The 21,128-nt window shown below is 38.5% G+C and overlaps 1 protein-coding gene across 2 annotated transcripts; it reads left to right on the top strand.

The window, feature by feature from the left end:
- Positions 1 to 573: 573 nt before the first annotated feature.
- Positions 574 to 17,828, top strand: plekhm1 (pleckstrin homology domain containing, family M (with RUN domain) member 1). 2 transcript variants are annotated; one of them, XM_004080630.4, is made up of 12 exons: positions 574 to 1,142; positions 1,754 to 1,849; positions 2,837 to 3,078; positions 3,189 to 3,827; positions 5,293 to 5,773; positions 7,933 to 8,071; positions 11,456 to 12,436; positions 13,591 to 13,736; positions 15,760 to 15,953; positions 16,059 to 16,122; positions 16,195 to 16,352; positions 16,780 to 17,828. In XM_004080630.4, the coding sequence occupies exons 2-12, from the start codon at positions 1,796 to 1,798 to the stop codon at positions 16,886 to 16,888; spliced, it is 3,207 nt and encodes a 1,068-aa protein (XP_004080678.1). In that variant the 5' UTR covers positions 574 to 1,142; positions 1,754 to 1,795; the 3' UTR covers positions 16,889 to 17,828. The 2 variants fall into 2 exon arrangements, with proteins under 2 accessions (XP_004080678.1, XP_011486671.1); XM_011488369.3 differs by having other exon boundaries at positions 903 to 1,142; positions 2,837 to 2,995.
- The last annotated feature ends 3,300 nt before the right edge of the window (positions 17,829 to 21,128 follow it).

Here is a 21,128-nt window from a genome sequence, read left to right as displayed (position 1 = left end):
CTTTAGATAGTTCTGTGCATGTCAAAATGAGTTATTCCAATTGAAAATGTGGCGTAACGTTTGTTATAAACCGGATAAAGTTTTTCTGGGACCATTTACACAGTTCAATACTAATGGGATCTTTGATCCGATCAAAGATGTTTTGCACATGTGACCACAGCTATTGTGTTTTGGCTCCCTCTTTTGATTTGATGAGGTAAACACGAACAAATGTTACATTAATTTATGTTGTTGAAAAGAGAACTTAATTTAACTGTTGCACACATTTTTGAGCAATCTATGACAAAGTCTTTCAAGACTTTTACATTTGTTTTACTTTTTAAAAAGTGCAACCTTGATAATTGTTTTGAAAGCCATTTAAATACAAGATGCAACAGACAGCTCTTTTACAACATTTTCTTTTAAATTTTGTAGATTTTTGGTTGTATTTTATCAAATGTATTTGTATTGGGCAGTTTTTCAACTCTGTGCTTTATCTTTAAAACATACAAAGAAAATCTGATAAGTTTTGCTGAAACAGTGGAATGATGTAAACTTTGCTGAGCTGTGCTTACTGAGGAAAGCACATGAAGGACGGTACTCACATGACAAACGGGGCAACAACTTAGTTGCTGCGTTCATGACACCCTCGGACGCGGCACGACTTTACCCTTGTGTTCATGCAGCAGTCACTTTACCACACGGCAAACGTGTTTTTTCAGTAAGATGTTATACGTTTAGATTTTGGAATTGGAACAATTGGTGAATTATTTTAACTCTCGTATCTTAACAGTTTTTATAGGTGAAGTGGCACTAGAAGTATTATTCAATAATTCTAAATTAAAAACACCCATAATAGTGGTGCTTTTTGCGATTACTACATTTGTAAGAGTCAGTGAAGGCATCCGTAGTATTGACTTCCCATAATGCATTGGTCGTCAGTTGAATTCATGTACAGGCTATGGTAGAATTGTGACAGTGGGCGACGCTGGGATGGTTTATCTTCTTTTTCTTTGTCGTCCTCGAGTTTTTTTCCATCTTTTTTGCTCAGTCATGGAGAGTGACTGCACGCAGTTACGCGTCTTTAATGTACATTGTTGAGCTTACAGACGACTGCTGGGCTTAGCTTTTGCTATATGACAGCTTAAGCAAGCTGTGTTTCGGTAAGGAAGCTAACCATGACCACACAATTGTTGTTTAGATTTGTCTCATTTTGGTGTATTTATGCTTCACTTTTTGCTCTTACTCGCTAAACACGAATTGTGTTGGTTGTTTCGGGTTGGGAAGCGTTAGTTGCTTGTTGTGGACAGCGGGATGCATGCAAATAAAAAGACTAAGCTAACTATTACATTTTAGGTTGTCTTGAACAAACTATAAGAAAATAAAAGTGATTTTAAATTTAAATTGTTTTAGATGTGCGACGTAATTACAACTACCAGTAAGTGTGGAAAATCACGTGGCGATCTTTTCTTTATTTGTCCTCAAATGGATTTTTCCTCCCTTCTTTTTTTCCAATTGAGGAAGTTTGTTTTTAAACAGCAACTTCCCTGCAGACGCCCTCTTTCATCAGGGCCTCACATGACTGAGACATTGAGGTCACCGACAGAAAGCGTGCAAATGTTCATGATCAAAGAAATGTTCTGTTAACATTTAAGCAAGGGAAGAAGACTCCAGTTTTGTGTAGATGATGTGGATAAATTGAACGGTAAATTACATTTTAAATGAAATGGTGGGGAATATACATCAATATACTTTTTTTGTGTGCCTTTTCTAGTATGCCATGTGTGGAATGTCCAAGTAAGCCTTAAGGGGTGCCATGCTTGCCACACAGATGCCAGACTCACCACCAGAAGTTGCGGATGTCAAACAGGTTAAACTGCACTTTTTTCTCACACCTGTTGCTTTTGCTGGACTGTTTTCACAGACGAGTGCGTTTAGTTAGGAGATTCTGATGCTTCAGCAGCAATTGTAGAAGCTTGACACTACATAACTCCTTTGTTGGCTCTTCTGCTTTGTCTTTTGAATTTGGACCAAATGGCTTTTTAGTGTCGCAGGTTGCAGACCCCTGCTTTAGCACTAAAATTAACTAAATTTTCCTGCTCTGTGAATATGTTCCATGACAGACTTTGTATATTTTTTTAAAATCTATAATATTTACATATTATAGTGATGCTATCTTTCATGGATTTAATTGTCTTTGTGTACAAATGTTGCTTCACAAATGAAGGTGCCTTGCCTTGGCTTGTTTAAATTTGAGGGCTAAAGTCGGGTTTCTTCGGGGACATGAAAAACGAAGATTCTCTTTTAAATTATAGCCACAAACATTTTGTAAAGTGCAGTTTTAGAGAATGATTGTTTTCATTTGTGAAGATAAATATCAATTCTTAAATGTATTGTAAAAAAAACAACTTGCGTAGTCTTAGACGTGATTCCATATTTGGATGTTTTTTATATTTTTGCAATAGTTTTAATGTCCAGCTTAACAAAGTAAAGTTTCTTCAGTTTTACAACTTCTTTAGTTCGAGCTGTTGCTAAAGTTCAGTGTTTGTATTCATATGTCTTATGTTATTGGTGTTTTTCTTTGTTATTCTCATGACTTTACTTTTCCACATCTGCTGACAGGAAATGCATGACAAAAGTTATTTTGTTTGCCATGTTTCATAACTACATTCCCACTCTGCCAGTTTTGCCTCATATTTGTTTTAAGTTACTGAAAATGTGCTGGCTTCATTGTAGTATCGCATCCTCCTGGTTGGTTTCCTGTTTGCTCAACACCTTTCAATCAGATCCCCACTAATAAATAAATGGTATTTTTGAAACATACAGTATTTCCCCTTTACCCTCATCTGTTTCACAGATTAAGGAGAAGTTGACTCAGTCACTCAAGGCCCTTCAGAAAAAATATGTGACATCAGACGGAGTGGTCACCAGCGATGATGGTGATGCCAACCTCCTCTGCTGTGCCTTGGAGGCCATCTTCATCCATGGGATCAAGAGCAAGTTCATTCGCTCCGAGGTTGGAGGCTGGAGTAGAAAGGGGGACAGAGGACCCCTCCCTCAGCCTTTTTTTTGGAACCTCCTTAAATCAGTTACCCACAGGTTATCTCATTATTGCTAAAACTTTATTTTTAAGTGTGAGCATAAAACAGATGACGGATTATGAGTGAGACATGGGGTTACAGTGTTTCCACTTTCTGTTACATCTGCAGTGATGTGATCACAGAGCTGGAGAAGATCAACTTTGTGAGCACGGATGTGGGTCGCTGTCGAGCGTGGCTGCGTCTGGCTCTAAACCACGGCCTGGTGGAGTGCTACCTCGCATCCCTGTTTCGAGAAGACTCCATGCTGCGGGCTTACTATCAGCCCAGTGCCTTTCTCCTGAACTCAGAAGAACGAGAAGTCCTCCTCAGCTACCTCCAGGGTCTGGCCTCACTCACATTCAGCCTGTCGTACAAATCGGCTGTCCTCAATGAGTGGACCACCACTCCTCTAGCTCTTGCTGGACTCTGCCCCATGTCTAAGCTGGACACGTTTGGCCTGTCTCTGAACGGCGACTACCAGACCAAGACCATGCGTAAAGAATCTTGGGATACAGTGTCTCAGTCTTCTGCTTCTTCAGATTGTCCAGCACTGCCGGCAAAAGGATCAGGCATGTTACCAGCTGAAACCACTGCGCTTAACTCATCAAATTTAAGCCTCAACACCACTGGATCCTCGCAGCTCTCCTCCAGCCTGAGCTCCGACAGCCTCCTGCAGGGACAGGTTTCCCGCAGCCTGACAGGAGAACAGTGGTCTTCAGGTGACCTGGATCCACATATTCACATCAGCACAAAGAGGTCAAGCCAAGAGTAAGTGTAAGGAAAAGGTTAAAAACCCACTCTAATGTAAATCATATTTTGGGTGTTTTTAACATGTTCTTGTTGGATTTTTTCTGGTGATGAAAGAGATATATTAAGAAAATTAAGCTCTAAACAGCATTTATAATTATTTCTTTATTCAAATTGTTGTGAATCAGGAGCAGACAAAAATAATACTGTTGGAACAAGAGCTTATTTGTAATGTAAAAAATATGCTGGGCGGGCCACAAACTCCCTGCTCCGCTTCATTCTGATGCATCCACCTGCAGACAAATAGATTCATGTATGTCTTTGTTGTCCCTCTCCGAGCTGGCATCTGGCTCTAATCTGTATGACTGGATAGCTCCAATACCTTTCACAAAGTCTGTTGCACCGCTAATGTTATTTTGGGGGTGTAAGGGGCTGTAAGCTAGCGAGAGTGCGTTTAAACAAAGAGCTCTCAGCAACAGGAAGGGAAAAGGGAACGACCTTGCTCCGCCCCAACTCAGGTGAATTCCTAATTAACAACTAGTGCAGAAAGTATGTTCTAGAAAACAAGTTTTTTGATATTGATTAAAAACTGCAGAATCGTAACTGGGAACGCTTTTACAATTGATCAACTGATTATCGGAGCGGATCTTTCATGAGGTTATTCTTGGTGGTTTTTCCTATGGGCAATGTATTATTTTATTTTTTTTGTAACGCGTTCCCAGTGGTCTTTTAATTATGATTATCGTTTTTAGCCACAAAAAAGGTGTTGTTTTTTAGAATTTAGTTTATGCAGAGTGGCAGCAGCTCACTATAAATTCACCTCTAAGTTGAGGGCAGGACTGTTGGCGCGGAAGAACTCGTCAACCTTTTCCCTCCCCGTTGCAGAGCGGTGTGGCCCTCTATGTCACAAATAAGACAATTTTGAAATGGCATTTAATTGTCTGCTCCTGATTCACAACAACTTTATGAAAGTAACACAGAAATGCAATTTTGAGCTTAATTGTCTTTACATACAGTACAGAACAAAGGTTTGGACACACCTTCTCATTCAAAGAGTTTTCTTTATTTTCATGACTGTGAAAATTGTAGATTCACACTGAAGGCATCAAAACTGTGAATTAACACATGTGGTATGATGTACATAACAGAAAAGTGTGAAACAACTGAAAATATGTCATATTGTGGGTTCTGCATAGGAGCCACCTATTGATTTTTCAGTTATTTAACACTTTTTTTGTTAAAAAACTTAAATGTAAGTTCTGATTGGAATTGGTGACATCTAAAATGCAGTATCTGAATCTGTAACATGTTTGAGGAATGGTGGGAAATGTTGCCTTTAAGGATTTTTTTGTTTATGTGAAGTTTGCACTTATCCTTCCACTCTGTCATTTTCTTTCATTATTGGCTATCGTCATCATCAGAAATGGTTGTAGAACATAAACAGTTGGGTGAAGCTCTGTCCTTTTGTGTCTGTTTCTCTCTGCAGTTTGCTGTCTGAAAACAAAGAGAGCAGACACTGCAGTCAGGACTCCATGGGCGAAGACTCGTTTGTCTCCAGCTCAGGAGTCGATCCTTTCTCAGAAAATGCCACCTTCAGCGATAGCGAGACCCAAGGTCTTACTGAGCCATTCCATCATCCTTTGGATCAACCCCCAAGTTATAACTTAGAGCCAGAACCAGCATCCCTGGATTTGCCTTCCTATGAAGAGCAACCTGTTGAGCACCAAATCTGCAATGGTGCTAATTCCGAAGCACACTTGTGCCCACTTGTGCTTTCCACACTCCATGAGGGTGAGGTGTTTGTAGAGGAAGAGGACGTGAAAAGTGAAGGAGGGAGCAACGAGCTTGTCCAGGACACAACGCAAAGCGATACCTTAGAGGAGTGCACCACCAAAACTCAAGAGCATCAAAGTTCTCTGCGCTCCAGTAGCATGGTCAGCAGGAAATCATCCTCAGAGTCACTCCCAGTGAGTAAAATGCATTTGCAGATATATGAAATAGGTTCAGTTTTGGTTCCTAACAGTTTGTGATTGTTCCACATGGTTAACAGGCAGAATGGAGTTTACCTCTCAGTTGCTGTTTGGGTTTTTCCGTAGAGAAAATTTCAAAGCTATTACTTGACTCTTTTTCTGTAGTGTCGATTTACTGTATGCGCCATATTTTTCGAACTTTGAGTCGCTCTGGAGTGTAAGTCGCAGCAGCCAAAAATGTCTCACATTTTCAGAGAAAAGTGCAATGCTTCTGAACAACTCTGCCAAGCTTCGCATAATGTTGTGTCTACACCAAATACGATTTACGTTCCAAATTTGCGTCCACTGCCTCTTTCTTCCAATTCTCAATGCTTGTCCAAAAATGTTCATTAACGAGACTCTCCTGTACGTGTAGGAGAAGCTACCATAAAGATTTAGGCTCATCGCGACATGGAAGCATCGACTGTATATCTCATTTAAAATGCATGGAAGACATGGATGATGTCCAGAGATCGGGCTTATTTTAGGGGTGAGCCGATATCTGCAACTGTGGCCGATAGCCGAAATTAGCAGATGCCAATGTTTTAGTGTCGACAATAGGGCTGCACGATATGAGGAAAACTCACGGTTTGCGATATTAGTGGTCAATATTGCGATGACGATATAACTTGCTATACTGTAAATGAACATATGGCAAAACAACTAAATACATCTGTTCCGTTTCACTGCAACAGTTTAATTTAAATAACAGTCAACATAACTTAAATTATACTCCAAATGACCCTCGTCTAAATAGGAGCCTAGCATCTAACATAAAAGGGATCTATCTGATTGGTTAATGATATAAAGGACTCCATCCTATTGGTCAAACGCATAAAAGGATTTATTTGATTTGTTAAATACTTCAAGCTGCCTTAAGATTGGTTTAGCACATTTAAGGTAACCGTTCATTTCAATTTTTGCCGACTTTTGCAATATGCATTTTGCACAGCGTGGTATTGCGATAACGATAAATTACCGATTTATTGTGCAGGCCTAGTCCACAATAACCCAAAGTTAAGATTTCCTGTTTGTTTTTTTTATTAGAAATACACATCTGCTTGTTTACTGTACCTTTACATTGTACCTGACGTTTTTAACGTACAGACAGGGATGTCAGCAAGTATCACTGTAAAACTTTGAAAATATATCTGAAACTTTCAGACCATTTACTGACTATTAGACATAAAGGTAAACCATAAGCTTCCCAATGCCAGGGATCTATTAGGGACAAGTATCCATTTCAAAATTAAAATACTTTTTTCTTTCACAGCTCTATAAAACAGTCAGAACAATATCTATTGAGTCAAATTGGGTCCATAAAGATTTGAAACCTAAATAAAAAAACTTGAAAAATTTAAGCTGCAATATTGGTGTTAAGCTAAAAAATAGTGTCTGAAACTTTCTGGAATTCTAATATAGACTTAATTATTTTCAACTTTTAATGTTATGTTTTCTAAGTCAACATAAATCATTTTCGGAATAAAAACAACAAGGCTCGTTTAAAACACCGGATAATTAAGCACATGAATTTATGTTTTTTTTTCTCAACAACAGAGAGCTTCCTCCGACTGAAAAAATAAAAGAACGTCGCAACACTATATTGTTGTTGTTGATACAGACAATGAAAATCTCTACAATGCGTGATGGAATGAAAACATGGCTTGGAGTTGTTTTCTCTGTTTGATCGCTTTTATTTTCCCTATGTTGGCAACAGGAATAGAGGAGAAATGAGCGCATTTTACTCTGAAATGTCTCGGCTGTAAGCCGCTTTTGCTGATAGTAACATGTCTGTGTCAACGGATAGTGTCAGTAAGTGGCTCTGTGTTCTGTGCATAATTTACAGAAAATGCATATTTCAGTTAACAATGTATTCCCTGCATCTGCAATCTATGTTGAAATTTTTCCCCTTTATGACTTTTACAGTTTTTGCTACACTTGGTAAAGTTATGAAATCTGTGCTTTAGTTTCCAAAGCCTGCAATAAAGTGGGGCATTTGTTATAAATGTTTACAATATTAACTCAGAGGAAGCACTCAGCTCTTGCTAAACACCATCAATTCTGTTGCTCTTTGCTCTGCCATTTTTTTTAAAACCTTTTTTCTCCTTATTTCTCAGCCCTCGGATTCTTGGATTTCTGCAGATGACATCTTTAAGCCTCATTTAGAGAAGATAACGGATGATGACGAGGCGCCCCCTGCTGCTGAGCTCAGGTCCTCTCAGTCCCCTCCCAGTGTTGTGCATCGGAGACAAATAGGTATTCTACACTTTGAATCCACGCCAAGGATTCTGCTCTAAAAACTGAGAGTTCAGAACAGTTTAACAGGCTGTCAGAGTCCCTAATGTTAAAAGAAGTAGTGATGCACGATAATGACTTTACAGCCGATACCTGATATTTTCCTGCCTCTTTAACCGATACAAATACTCAACCGATATTTTTTTTTCATACTTAAGAAAAAAATATTAGTAAGTACAAAGTAACAGTGAATGGCTCTTATGTGTTTAACAAATTTGCAGAACTAGTTTTACCTGCAAAAAAATTGAACAACATATTGTACGAACACTTTATTAGCCTTTTCAGTCTGCCATACATCTGTGAACAGAGAACATGCATTTCAATGGTCAGAACAAATACTTAAATACCAATGTAACAAGTACATTTTTCAATACATATAATCCCCAATATTATTATTACGTGCAAAAGAAATAGTTTAATCTTAAAGTTCAAAAATTATTGCTTTGTTTGAAACTGAAGAGCAAAATAATGACTAAGGTTTTTAACTGATGTGCAAAATAAATGTTTGCTTATAGAAATAAACTTTTCATAAACAGACATTCAAGCATTTTAAACCAGAATGACAAAAAAAAGGTAAACACCACAATTACATTTTTTTGTTTTTTAAAGTATTGTTTGATCAATGGGAGATTTTTCCTGACAACAAGTAGCATCTCTACTTTCTGAAAGTTGGCTGTTGATTTCTTTTCATCCAGCACATTTGCAGCAGAAGAAAAAAAACGCTCACTATCAATACTAGTATAGGGGGCTGACAGCTATTTCCATGCAAGCCCTGCAGTTTTTTTTCTTTTTTTTTCAGAATGAGCGCTAGGCGGCAGCTTCATATTTTTTCCACACACCTCGGTGGTGAATTTTTAAATGGCTTGTGAGATTTGTGGTGTTAAATCTTGACCTTTTTCCCTCTTTGTGACATTTCTGTCGATTACATTTTGCGAACAGCGAGTGAGTCGTTGGTCTCAGACACGGGTAAAACAAGCCCACATGGGTGAGAGCTGCGCCATAAATATTGATGTTTCAGTCTTACGTTATTGTGAGAAATGCTATTCTATTATTTATTTTTGATGAAACAAACACTCAAACATGATGTAAAACTCTTCAAGTAAGAAGAAATTCAAATTCAACTCTTAAAAATGTCAAAAATAAAAAGTAAGTCTTTTTAAAAGAATTGTTTTATTGAAGTACAATAATGCTGTTTTATTTTTTTTACCATTATTGTTTGAAAAAAGGGTTTAAACTGTTTTTTTTATCTTATTAACGCATTCACAGTAAAATGTACCTAATCTTAAAAAATATTTCCGCATTTGCAAGTGGCTTGTACCTAAAATATGGAACAAAAAATATCAAAAGTCTCTTCCTGAAGATCAAATGATAAATCCGTAAATTCCCATAGTGTCAATAAGTAATGTTTTGTTTCAAGGGAATTGTGAGCCTGAAGACAAATTTCCCACAGAGTTAAATACAAAAAATGTAAATCCTGCGAGGTGGAAACTGAAATGTCCAGCCACACCTCAAACTTAAAGTCCCAAAGTAGAAATACCTGTTACATCATTCATCTGGGTGTGTCTGGGTTATCATGAAAGGGATAAGCAGTTTTCTTCACAGTGAGTCATGCTAGCGGTATCTATAAAATGTGTGCTGAGACTCACAGAAAGAGATCGAGGGCGTGGCTTATTTCTGGGAAAATGGCTGATAAAAAAAGACATAGGTTGTGTCCGAATTCCTTCCCTACTCACTATATAGTGTGTTCACCATTTTATAGTGCTCTCCGAATCTATTCCAAAATCCAGTGCCCTAGAAATGTCCCAGAAGTCTTTGCAAAAAGCCAGTGTTCATGCTCAATAGATCGGGTAATAAAGACAACGATGCATTACGTCAGAACAATTTTTACAAAAAAAATGTATTTAAATTTATTTTTTTAATAAGCCATCAATGTTTTTATCTTCAGAAGACCGGGGACAAAAATAATTGTTGCAAGACGCTCATTAATTAGATTTTAACTTTATTTTTTTTGCGACTATTATTTATGAGTCCAAAGTCTTCTGAAGATAAAAACGTTGATGGGTTTATTAAAAAAATACATTTAAATATGTTTTTTTTTTTTGGCAAAAATTGTTCCGATGCTATGCATTGTGGTCTATATTTGCCGATCTAGTCAACTACCCCTGACTGCAAACCTGCAGAATGGGGCGGAGCTCAACATGGACAGGGTTAAACGTTGAGCTCCGCCCACGTGTGGGCAATGGAGCAATGTGCATCTTGGCTGCATGCATTACGTGCGGCCAACGTGAATTTGTGGTTTTTGTGTTTGATCACGCATAAATAAATGCATTAAACTAATTAACTGCCTTTAGGATATGTACTATCATGCTTTTTTTTTAGAAAAATGCTCCCTTTTATAAATGGCTACAGGGAAAAAAAGGCAGATTTTTGGAGTTCCTTCAGTGTTTCCTTTTGTTCTCTTTCGTCCATCTTTACAACATCAGGCAGGGGATATCTTCCTTGAAATGACTTGAGTTATGCAACATTTGGCTGCCTGAATGGAGTCATGCAGTCAGGCATCTTCTTCCTGCATAGAAAAAAATGGTAATTAATAAAGTAGATACTGGAGATGGCACAAAACGGTGAATTAAGAAGGCTACATACATTCCTTCCTGTCCCACTACTAAACAACAAAGGCAATGGAATGAAAATGAAACTATAGAAATAGAAATTACACTAAAAAAAAAAACTATAGAAATTATACTTAAAAAAAGAGCCTGGACATCCCCACCTCTTAAACTTTTAAAAGAAATACAATATTATATAATATTTGAAGGGGCATCTACGGTCACCTAAATAATCTAACAGATAATGAAAGCATGCTGGGAAAAACTAATTATGCATGTGTGTACAACAGCTCTACCATCAATAGTACCTGATGAGATTAATTCGGAAGTCATCTTTATCAGTGAAGCATCTTCTTTATCCTGAAAAGGGCAGGGGGATTAACAATAGCCTTCAAAGAAGTGCTTAAATACGTTCCATAATAATTAAACAACCTCTTCTCGCAAACAGAGCTCTCAACAGTACGGAAGGGGGCGGGCTTGCTCTACGCCCACTGTCCAGCCCACAACTCTTTTATAAACTCCTGCCAATGTGCAGAAAATGTCCAAAAAATGACAATCTTTTTGATTTTTGCTAGACAGGGTATAATTAAAAGACCATTGGGTACACTTTTAGAAAAGAAAATGATACAGCTGGAGTGGGACTTTAAAGAATAAAAATACGACAAGGATTTCACCAAATGTAAATCAAAGCCTGTTAGCAGACTCCTTAACCTTTTTTATTTGTTCTGTCTGCCTGCAGGGCTATCAAACCCCTTCCGCGGCTTGCTCAAACTTGGCCACCTGGATCGAAAAGGAGCTATGGGACTGTGGCGTGACTTCTACTGCGAGCTCTCACCCTTTGAGTTCCGTCTGTACATCAATGGGGAGGAGCGCATGTGCTGTGAGAACTGCTCCCTCCTGCGGTGCGAAGATGCTCGGATCACCTCCCCAGAGGGCCGCTTTGAGCTAGCTTTTCCGGGGAAAAGACTTTATCTCCGTGCTGCCAACCACGATGAAGCGGAGGACTGGGTGGACCGGATAGTAGAAGCTGTCAATAAATGTCGCCCCGCTGCACATGTTGATGAGCAGTGGGAGGTGCTGCATCCCCTTAGTGAGAACGGCTTGGATGAATGCACCATCTTATCTCCATCTTCTGCCTCCAGCAGCCCTGAGAGACTGTTGTTTCCCTTTGACAGAAACGGACTGAAGGCTGGAGTCTCTCCACAAGAATTCAATTGGACGCACACCCTTGAATTGGAACTGGATGCCCTAAAAGAAGCCATCTTGTACTTTTCCACAGAAGCAGAGCCCCGTGTGTGGACACCCATGGTCTTCTCCCTCTCTTTGGAGACCTTGAAAGGCTTCCGAGTGCATGAGGGAAAGAAGTTACCCCGGCTGTCCTACCCCATTGAAGAAATCAGGGACGTCGTTCCTGACGTCTCTCTGGGCGGACCAGCCTTTTTCAAACTCTTAACTATCAAGCACACAATCAAATTTAGGGCAGAGAACCCAGAAGAGGCTCGCACTTGGCGAGTTTTGATCCGTGGAGCGCTGGATGCGTACCTGGAGAGCGAGGAGGATGGACCGTCGGTTGATTCTGCCACACTGTGGAACTCTAGAAATGCTGGCAACCTGCATAGGCTGGTTCAACACCAGCTCAAAGAAGACGGCGCGTTACTGGCTCACTTGTATACGGTTCAGTCAGAGAAGGGGCTGGACAGTCAAAACTTCAAGTGTGCAGGTAAAATAAAATTGCGTCTTCATGTAGCAATGGTATTTAGCAAAATGTAAATGTTTTTATGCTCCAAGGTAAAACTCTCTTTTTCTTAATTAGTTCTTGAAAAACTGATAACAAATACCACTCAGACCGCTACCTGATTTGAAATTTTATATATATATATTTTTTTTAATCCTTGGCTTGATCATGAATGTAGACGGCAGCCATCAGGCATTATCATGACATTATTACAAAATTGGGTGGCAGCTGGATCGCCGGCCAGGCAGCAGCTTCTATTTGACAATGTGTAAATGTCTACAGATGGCGGCCATCCATATCAAGTAACACCAGCCACCTGATAGACCGGGGGGGGATATAAAAAGCTGACCATGCTGCACCACTGGTCATTCGCAACCCATATTTTGAGCGCACATTATAATATTGTTAATTTACAAATCTTTAGACAACATGCCTCCCAAGAAAGCACAATGTACTGTCATATTTGTATTCTTCTCAGCATCATCCACAATTCGTCGATATGTTGTGGCGCTATCAACGCCATAGGTTTTGTGTAGCATCAACGCTGTCTCCCCATTTGGACCCACAGTGGACATTCTGCTACCGTACAATTCCCAACAATCAGACTGTGGCAGTGGCAGCACGGGTGCAGGGGGTCGTAGTCTGAAATCGGCTTATCAACAGATGATTTTGGGGACCTTGGAGACTCAACCATCTGTCAGTTTTCACGCTGCTGCCTTTCTGCCACCCGCCTGTCACTGGACTGCCACCCCACGACCACCAAATGTGCCAGGGAGGCCACTGACCAATACATAAAAAAAAAATCGTCCAGGTGCTGTGAAATTATAGCTTTTTCTTAAAAACTGTTGTAAGCCGGGAAAAAACTGTGACTGCCTCCTTCCGATTACAAATGCCGCCGCATGGCCACCTACCTGCCGAATTTGCTGAAAAACGTACATATGTCGCCACATGCTGGGATATGTGACCCTATTCTTTAAAAACTCTGAAACAGAACTTTGTGTTAGACATTCTGTCAGAGAAATGGGAAAATATCAGGAAACACATCAGAAAAAAAATGTAAAAGTTGTAAAGAGTTTCCGATCCCTTGCATGTGTTTATAGTGTTTGTTCAGGTGGATTTACTTTCTCCGTTATCCACAGACTGCTCTCAGCAGATCGGACCTTCGCTGGGCAGAGGCAGACTCTGCGAGTTCTCTGGTCAGTACTACTGCGACTCCTGCCACATTGGGGACACCAGCATCATACCATCGCGTATGCTGCACAACTGGGACCTCATTCCACGAGAGGTGATTGCAACACACTTATTATTTTACTGGTAAACATGGAGAGGAAAATCCAACCATCCATTTTCTGAACCCACTGGGTCCCTTCTGAAATAGTAAAGACCCACCCTCCAATCAATTTGGAGGGTGAGTCTTTACTATTTTGATCTGACCAGATTGATCAGTTTAAAAGCATTCCCACAGATTTTCAACTCCCTCCAAAGATTTTCTATGGGGCTGAGATGTGGAGACTAACTGGGCCACGCCAGGACCTTGAAATGCTTCTTACGAAGCCACTCCTTTGTTTCCCATGCAGTGTGTTTGGGATCGTTGTCAATTTGAAAGACCCAGCCATGTTTCATCTTCAATGCTGATGGAAGGAATTATTCACTCAAAATCTGATTATACATGGATCAGTCATCCTGTTCCCTTTGCTGAAAAACAGCCCCAAAGCAGGATGTTTCCATCTCCATCCTTTACAGTAGGGATGGTGTTCTTTGGATGCAACTCAGCATTCCTTATCCTCCAAACATGACAAGTAGAATTCTTACCAAAAAGTTCTGTTTTGGTTTCATCTGACGATAGGACATTCTCCCAAGTCTTTTCTGGATCATCCAAATGCTCTCTAGCAAATGTTAGACGGGCCTGCACAAGTACTGGCTTTAGCAGGGGGACACAGCTTGCACTGCAGGATTTGAGTCCCTGGCGCTGTAGTATGTTATTGGTGGTAGCCTTTATTACTGTGGTCCCTGGTCCCAGCTCTCTGCAGGTAAATCACTATGTCCCCCCGTGTGGTTCTGGGACTTTTGCTCCCCGTTTTTGTGATCATTTTGACCCCACGGGGGGAGATGCTGTGGGAAGCCCCAGATTGAGTTTTTAGTGATCTTATTAGTCTTCCTTTTCCTTTTAATTGCTCCCACAATTGATCTCTTCACACCAAGCTGCTTACTAGGGATGTCCCGTTTGACGTTCAGCGTGTTTCGGCACAATGTTTTGGGGTGTGTGTCAACTAGCGCCGATCACGTGGTTGATGACGTATGAAGCGCCAAATGCTTCGTTTGGTCGAACCACGGTTCAGATGTCTCTTACGTTTTGAACAGTTGGGCGCGCTATTCTCTAGAAATACAAATGAATCCCGAATGTTTCCCGACAAGTTCTATTGTTTCCCCAAGATTGGAATCAGTGTCAGTTCATTGCACTTTATCATGGCTCCTTGTAAATAACGTACTGTGGCTCGGGATCATTTCAACTCGATTTCTCCGAATATAACAATACACTATGATCATTGTGTATATAAAAATACTTCATTAAATCTATAATGGCAAGCTGAATTTGTGTCAGTAGAGATGGCTCAGGGGAACATTCGGTGGGGAATGCATCCAAGGGTCCTGAGTTCAAGACCGGTGTTTGACAATTTAATTTTTTATATTTTTTTGCTTTGCGTTTATTTTCTTCATGTGATGTGTATTTTGCTGTGTCAAGCACCTCACAGAAAACATCAAATGTTGTGTTGTTTTACGTTGTTTTTTTTCTAATCATCATTAACAACATTGTTTTGATTTACGTTTTTTCATCATTTCCACATTGAAGTGTTACAAGGAGCTTAGTTGAAACATATGTCTATGTACGTCCAGTCCGCCACCAGATGCCGCTGTTCTGTGTAGTTTCAAAGCCCTGAATCGGTGGTTCATTTTTCCAGCACAATTACATGAACCCCAAGGGAAGCTTCATGGGGCTTCAATTCCCATCCCTATTGCTTACCTATTGCAGATTCAGTCCTCCCAGCCTGGTGCAGGTCAACAATTTGGTTTTTGGTGTCCTTAGACAGCATGGTCTTGACCATAGCAGAGTTTGGAGTGTGACAGGTGTCTTTTATATACATAATGAGTTCAAACAGGTGCCATTAATACAGGGGGACTGGGGGACAGAGAAACCTCTTACAGAAGAAGTTAAAACACAGAAAACACAATTTTCATTGGAGTTGGGGTTGACTTTGCTGAACAGAAGACATATTACTGGTTTAATCTAAAATGTTGTTTTTGTTCAGGTGTCAAAGAGAGCCATGCGTGTTCTGACCCACATACATCATGAGCCTCTGCTGAACCTGGAGCTGCTAAACCCTGAGCTGGTGAAGCATTCAGAGTCCATGGCACAGGTCCACAACCTGCGCAACAGGTTGCGTCTGCTGGGTGATTATCTGCTCACCTGCCGCAGTGGAGCATACAAACATCTCCAAGACAGGTGGGTCTTTACTATTTTGATCTGACCAGATTGGGTTCAGCATTGGATTTTTTATTTTTTTTACCTGTAGTGTCAGTCCACATTTGTTTTGTTTTTTCTCTTCAGAACGGAGCAGCGCACATACCTGTTCGAGTCAAGTCACCTGTACAGTATCATGGATCTACGACAGGTAGTTAGGCTGCACCAACAAGTGCCAATAGGGCAACACTTGAAGGCTTTAACCTTTTTCTTTTCCTCCTAGATTGCAGAAGGCTACTATTCAAGCTTTCTGATCATGCTGGTGCAGCATGCCACTAAGCATGTGCTCAACTGTGACCTGTGCTCTCAGCGGGGCTTCATTTGCCAGATTTGTCACTCTGATGATATCCTCTTCCCCTTCCAGTTCGAAAGCACCTTGAGGTATGATAATCTGATCATTTTATCTTTTCTCATCATTTTATAATTCTGGTCCAAACTACAGATTAAACATAGATGGAGAACATGTTAGATATGGTGAAATGAGGGTTTTCTTTGAAGAATGTTCTGTAGCATGATCCATGAAATGACATTGATCCACATTTCCCTTAAAACCATTAACAAAACACCCGATGTGCTAAAATCATGAACTGAAACTGTATTTTACTTAAAATAACCATCCAAAACTTTAGTTGACAGGCTTTTTTCAATGTCCTGGAGTGTCTGCTGTTTTTTACCATAAATCATAAGTTGTTCTTAGACATTTTTATTTTTATAAAGTTTGATTCTTTACTTTTATAACAGTGAGAAAAGGATTGTTTTTGTGTTTTTGCTGTGAGTCATGCAATTTCCCTTATTCTTTTTTAATCAGGTGTAAAGATTGTAAAGCTGTATTCCACACCGCCTGCAAATCTGCGGGCCGCTCCTGTCCTCGCTGTCAGCGAATGAAGAAATACCTGGAGAGGGATCTGCAGGACTGAGAGCTCCAGCTCTTTAGCTGATGTGAAATCAGTTCCTGGCTTTAAAAAATAAAAATAAAAATCCATACACCTATTTAACCTAAAGTGCAATTATTAGTCCAATCAGCCTGCCCTGCCTGAAAAACATCAACTACGGCTCGAAAGCCTGAGTGCCACAGTAGCTCAGACCTTTGCACTAATTTAGAAGGAAACATTCTGATATAATGCAGCCAAAAGTTGCTAACAAGTGATGTTATTGCTTCAGTAACATCTGATTTAGCCACGGCTTCCAAACAAAGGGGGGACAAAGGCAAGCATGAACTTAATTTAAAACTTTTTGTACTTCATTTGGTGTCAAACAACACTCTACAAAAGCTCTATGATTGAGATTGTGCCTTTTTGATTTTTAGCTTTACTGTATTGTCTCATATGTCACAGTTGTTGGTTTAAAATGAAATGTAGCATTATTTGTTTTGTGGAATTATGATTTCGTGAATGTTTGGAATTGGGTATTGACACAGGAGAATAAATACTTTTCTCCTTGTGTCCTGCAGCATGATCCATGTAATTCTTGTGGTGCACTAACTGGGAACTTAAGTTCAGATAAATTAAAAACAAGATGTCTAAAACGTATTGGAAATATACAATTGGGAGTATTTGCAATGTTCAGCTCAAAGGAAGTAACACATTTTGCATATTTGCACTTGGTTCTGACTGTTAAATGAATGCTTCTGCCAGAATACATTTTAGCACATGATTCTAACTTGAAGAGAAGCTATTTGGTTTTCTGGTGGAAGACTTTTGTGCATCACTTTTTCCTTTATCTTGACAAATTTAAAAGGAATATAAATAATATCAATACATTTCTGGTCAAGGTGCCAAGAATAAAATTCTCTACATGTTTACTAAAAAAAAATCCTGAACATATTAAATTCAAGGGAAAAATCCTGAAATGCTGTTATATCTGGTTTGTATTTATTTAACTTCATCCTATTCATAAACTATTGTAAATTAAGTATGTTTGTGTTGTTTTGTTTTTTTCTTGTAGACAGAACTCCACTGCTGCTATCTCCATGAAATTGGATAAGACAGACTGTTGTATTAAAGTATAGCAACTCAAAACTGCTAGCAACACTTGAATAGAGCTAACAATGAAAGAATTATTGTATAAGTTTTCCAAATTGATAAATCAATAAGGTTTTTATTTTTCCTTCTAATAAATGTCAATACACTGAATCTTTTTTTTAAGAATTTGTAAATATCTAATACAACAAACTTTTGTTATAAATTTTAACATGAACAATTTTCAAGGTTACCATAGTAGAACCTTGTTTCTCGTTAAAAATCAAAAATTCTAGTGAATTAATGTCATAAAAATCCAGATTTTTGGAGATTCAAAATCTATTTTCAACCCAAACTCATACTTTCATATTATGGACTCCTAAACAGTTAATATTTAAATAAATAAATATGACCCTGTGCAAATACACAATCAACCAATATATCTCTCATAAATATATAAAAAAGGTCTTATAAAAAATCCCCCCCCTCCCAGAAAATGCCTCCTTGATCCTAGTAAAACATAGAGTAGTATGAAGGATACATACTGTTATGAATGGCTTAAAAGATTAAAGTTCAAATAATTATTGAAAAATAATGTACAACAAATGTGAACATATTTGACCGTCAACAATTTTCATGACATTACAAATAAAATAAAAAATGAAAACTTAAAAACTCTTCCAGTTTTAGTCATTAAAAAGTAACATTTTTGCAAACAGTATTGTAATTAAGTTTTTCTGTTGACCTATTATCAAGAACATTAGAACCACCACTAGAGGGCGCAACCCAGTTACGGGTACAACACAGAAGCACAACAAACTCAACTCCCAAAGAAAGTAAATATTGAAGTAACCTGCTTCTTGCTTTGGAATAACTAGTTTAAAGTTGAAGTTAAATCAAGAAAAGACTGAGCTGAACTGAACTGTGCACTTATTTAACTAGTGTGTAACAGGCTCACAATTATTGGGTCAAAGCCAATAATTGTGTTTGCACCAATATATTTTATCAAATAATGCATTTATCTTCTAACAAATCATCTAAAAAAACTGTGAAGCAAAAGGGTTCACTTTTATTTTGAAAAAATGTGCATATGATTGTCTCTAATTTAGTTTTTAAAAAATTCCCTAATTCAAGCTTTTGTTACGAAGAAAATGCAAAAGATATTAATCAAAATAATTGCTGAGATATAGAAATAATACTCAAGTTGAAAATTACAAATCTTACTTATTACTCAAAAGTTACTTCACTGATCACATAAATTACTTATTTATATAATTATAGGGTGATTTGCCATGAAAACCGCTGAAGGGAAAAGCCAAAAAGGGGGGAAAAATCCTCTCAGGAAAAAGAAGCAAAATCCAGAACAACTTCGCTTTAATTGATCATTTGAAAAGAGAATTTAGAGTCTGCAAGAAAACAATTCCATCTAGAAACCGCTCCACAACCAACCTGCACCTAACAACTGAAAAAATCTTTTCCTTGATAAAGCAGATCATTACTGACTGAAGAAACCAGATCAGATTCACAAAGCTGAGATTCTTAGCATTTTTGAATGTCAACCTTTACTGTGATGAAATATCCCATACAGTGGGCGTGCCTTAATGCATTTAACTCTACCCAAATTGAGGCAGGATCAGGTCTGCAGCCAGGGGCTTCTCCAATTTAATATGGAAGCATTTGTGTAGCATAATTAATAATAAAACCAATACTAAAAAATGCTTTTTCATTTTCAAAATGAAGCTGCATTTGTTGTCTCAAAATTAAAAAGAAAAGCAACCCACCAAACTGCTTTTTCTTTTTCTTCTTCAACACCGCTCATTTTGTCACTTAAAACAATAAAGAAAATGGTATTTGAAGAAGCAGATGAGAAAATGGTGTTTAAAAAACATCCCATTTTTGAAGTAGAAAGAAAATAGGATGAATCCCTGCTCCTCTCCATTCTGATGCATCCACTTGTAGACAACAGTTACCATGTACATCTTTATTTTCATCATCTAAGCTGGTATCAGGCCCATTAACTGTATGGCTGGATAGCTCCAATGTTGCCAATATAGTATAATTTGTATTATAATATAATTTGTTGCACCTGTAATGTCAGGTTGGGGGTGTGAGGGGCTGTAAGATAGTGGGAGAGAGTGTAAACAAAGGGATGATGGGAAGTGTGAGTAGGCTTACACCTTGCCAACACTCAAGCCACAATTCAGAGGCAAATTTCTGCTCTGCAGAAACTATGTTCGACGCAAACTAACAATTTAGCTCAAAATTGCATTATCACGATTAAAAGATCACAGAGAATGCTCTTACAATGGATCAAAGATGATCGGAGTGGGACTCTAAAAAGTTTTTTCCATCTCTAATAATGCTAGTGAACTGTAGAAAATAAATTAAAGTAAAGGTCAAATAAGTGTATGAGACGGAGCAGAAAGAGGTCCCAAGTATGTCTCAGTTTTGAAGGTTATAACTTCAACATGTCAGAATGGATGGTGGCTTGCAGGTCCACCTTCTAAAGTTGCAATACTGGATGGAATTTTTTTTTTTTTTCAAAACAGAAATGAAAGGTTCAACTAAAGTTCTATTTTCTCCTCTGATGCCAATTTTTAATGACTGCCAACTTTGGAAACATCAGAACAACACCAATGTACCTTGGTCCTTTAGGCCTCTTGGCATTCAGGTATTCATAAACAGAGTCAAAAATCAATTCTGTGCATAGCTGGTAGCCTGTGCAAATATTTGTCTGATCTCCTTTCAGCATACAAAGCAGGCAAAGTTACAACCGGACGAGATAAATCAGCTTTAAGTAAATGGTAAATGGCATATAGCGCTTTATAAGCTTCTTTTCTGGATACAAAAACGGACCTGTGATGACTTACTTCATCTTTACCACTCTGAAATCCATAAGTAGAATTATTATTTTGTTGTGAATTTGTGTGATTGATTTCTACATCACAAAAATTCTCTCATTGAATATTTGTGTCCAATTTCTATTTAAGCTTACTAATTACTCCAATTACTGCACTTTAAATTTTGCAAAAAGTAACCACAGTGTGGTATAATGTTCTAATAATATATTATTTTTGTGTTGAAAAACAACAGTGGGCTGAACCTTATGAAACTAAACTGTGAATGGATTTGCCTTTCACAGTAATTCTTGATTACTTGTTTGTATACGTATTTAATTCACACTTGATCAAAATGAACC

The sequence above is a fragment of the Oryzias latipes genome, chromosome 19 (genome assembly GCF_053564925.1).
Source record: "Oryzias latipes strain Hd-rR chromosome 19, Olatipes_Hd-rR_3.1".
NCBI lineage: Eukaryota > Metazoa > Chordata > Actinopteri > Beloniformes > Adrianichthyidae > Oryzias > Oryzias latipes.
Note: the sequence above shows the minus strand (reverse complement) of the source record. Positions and strands in the feature narration are given on the sequence as shown.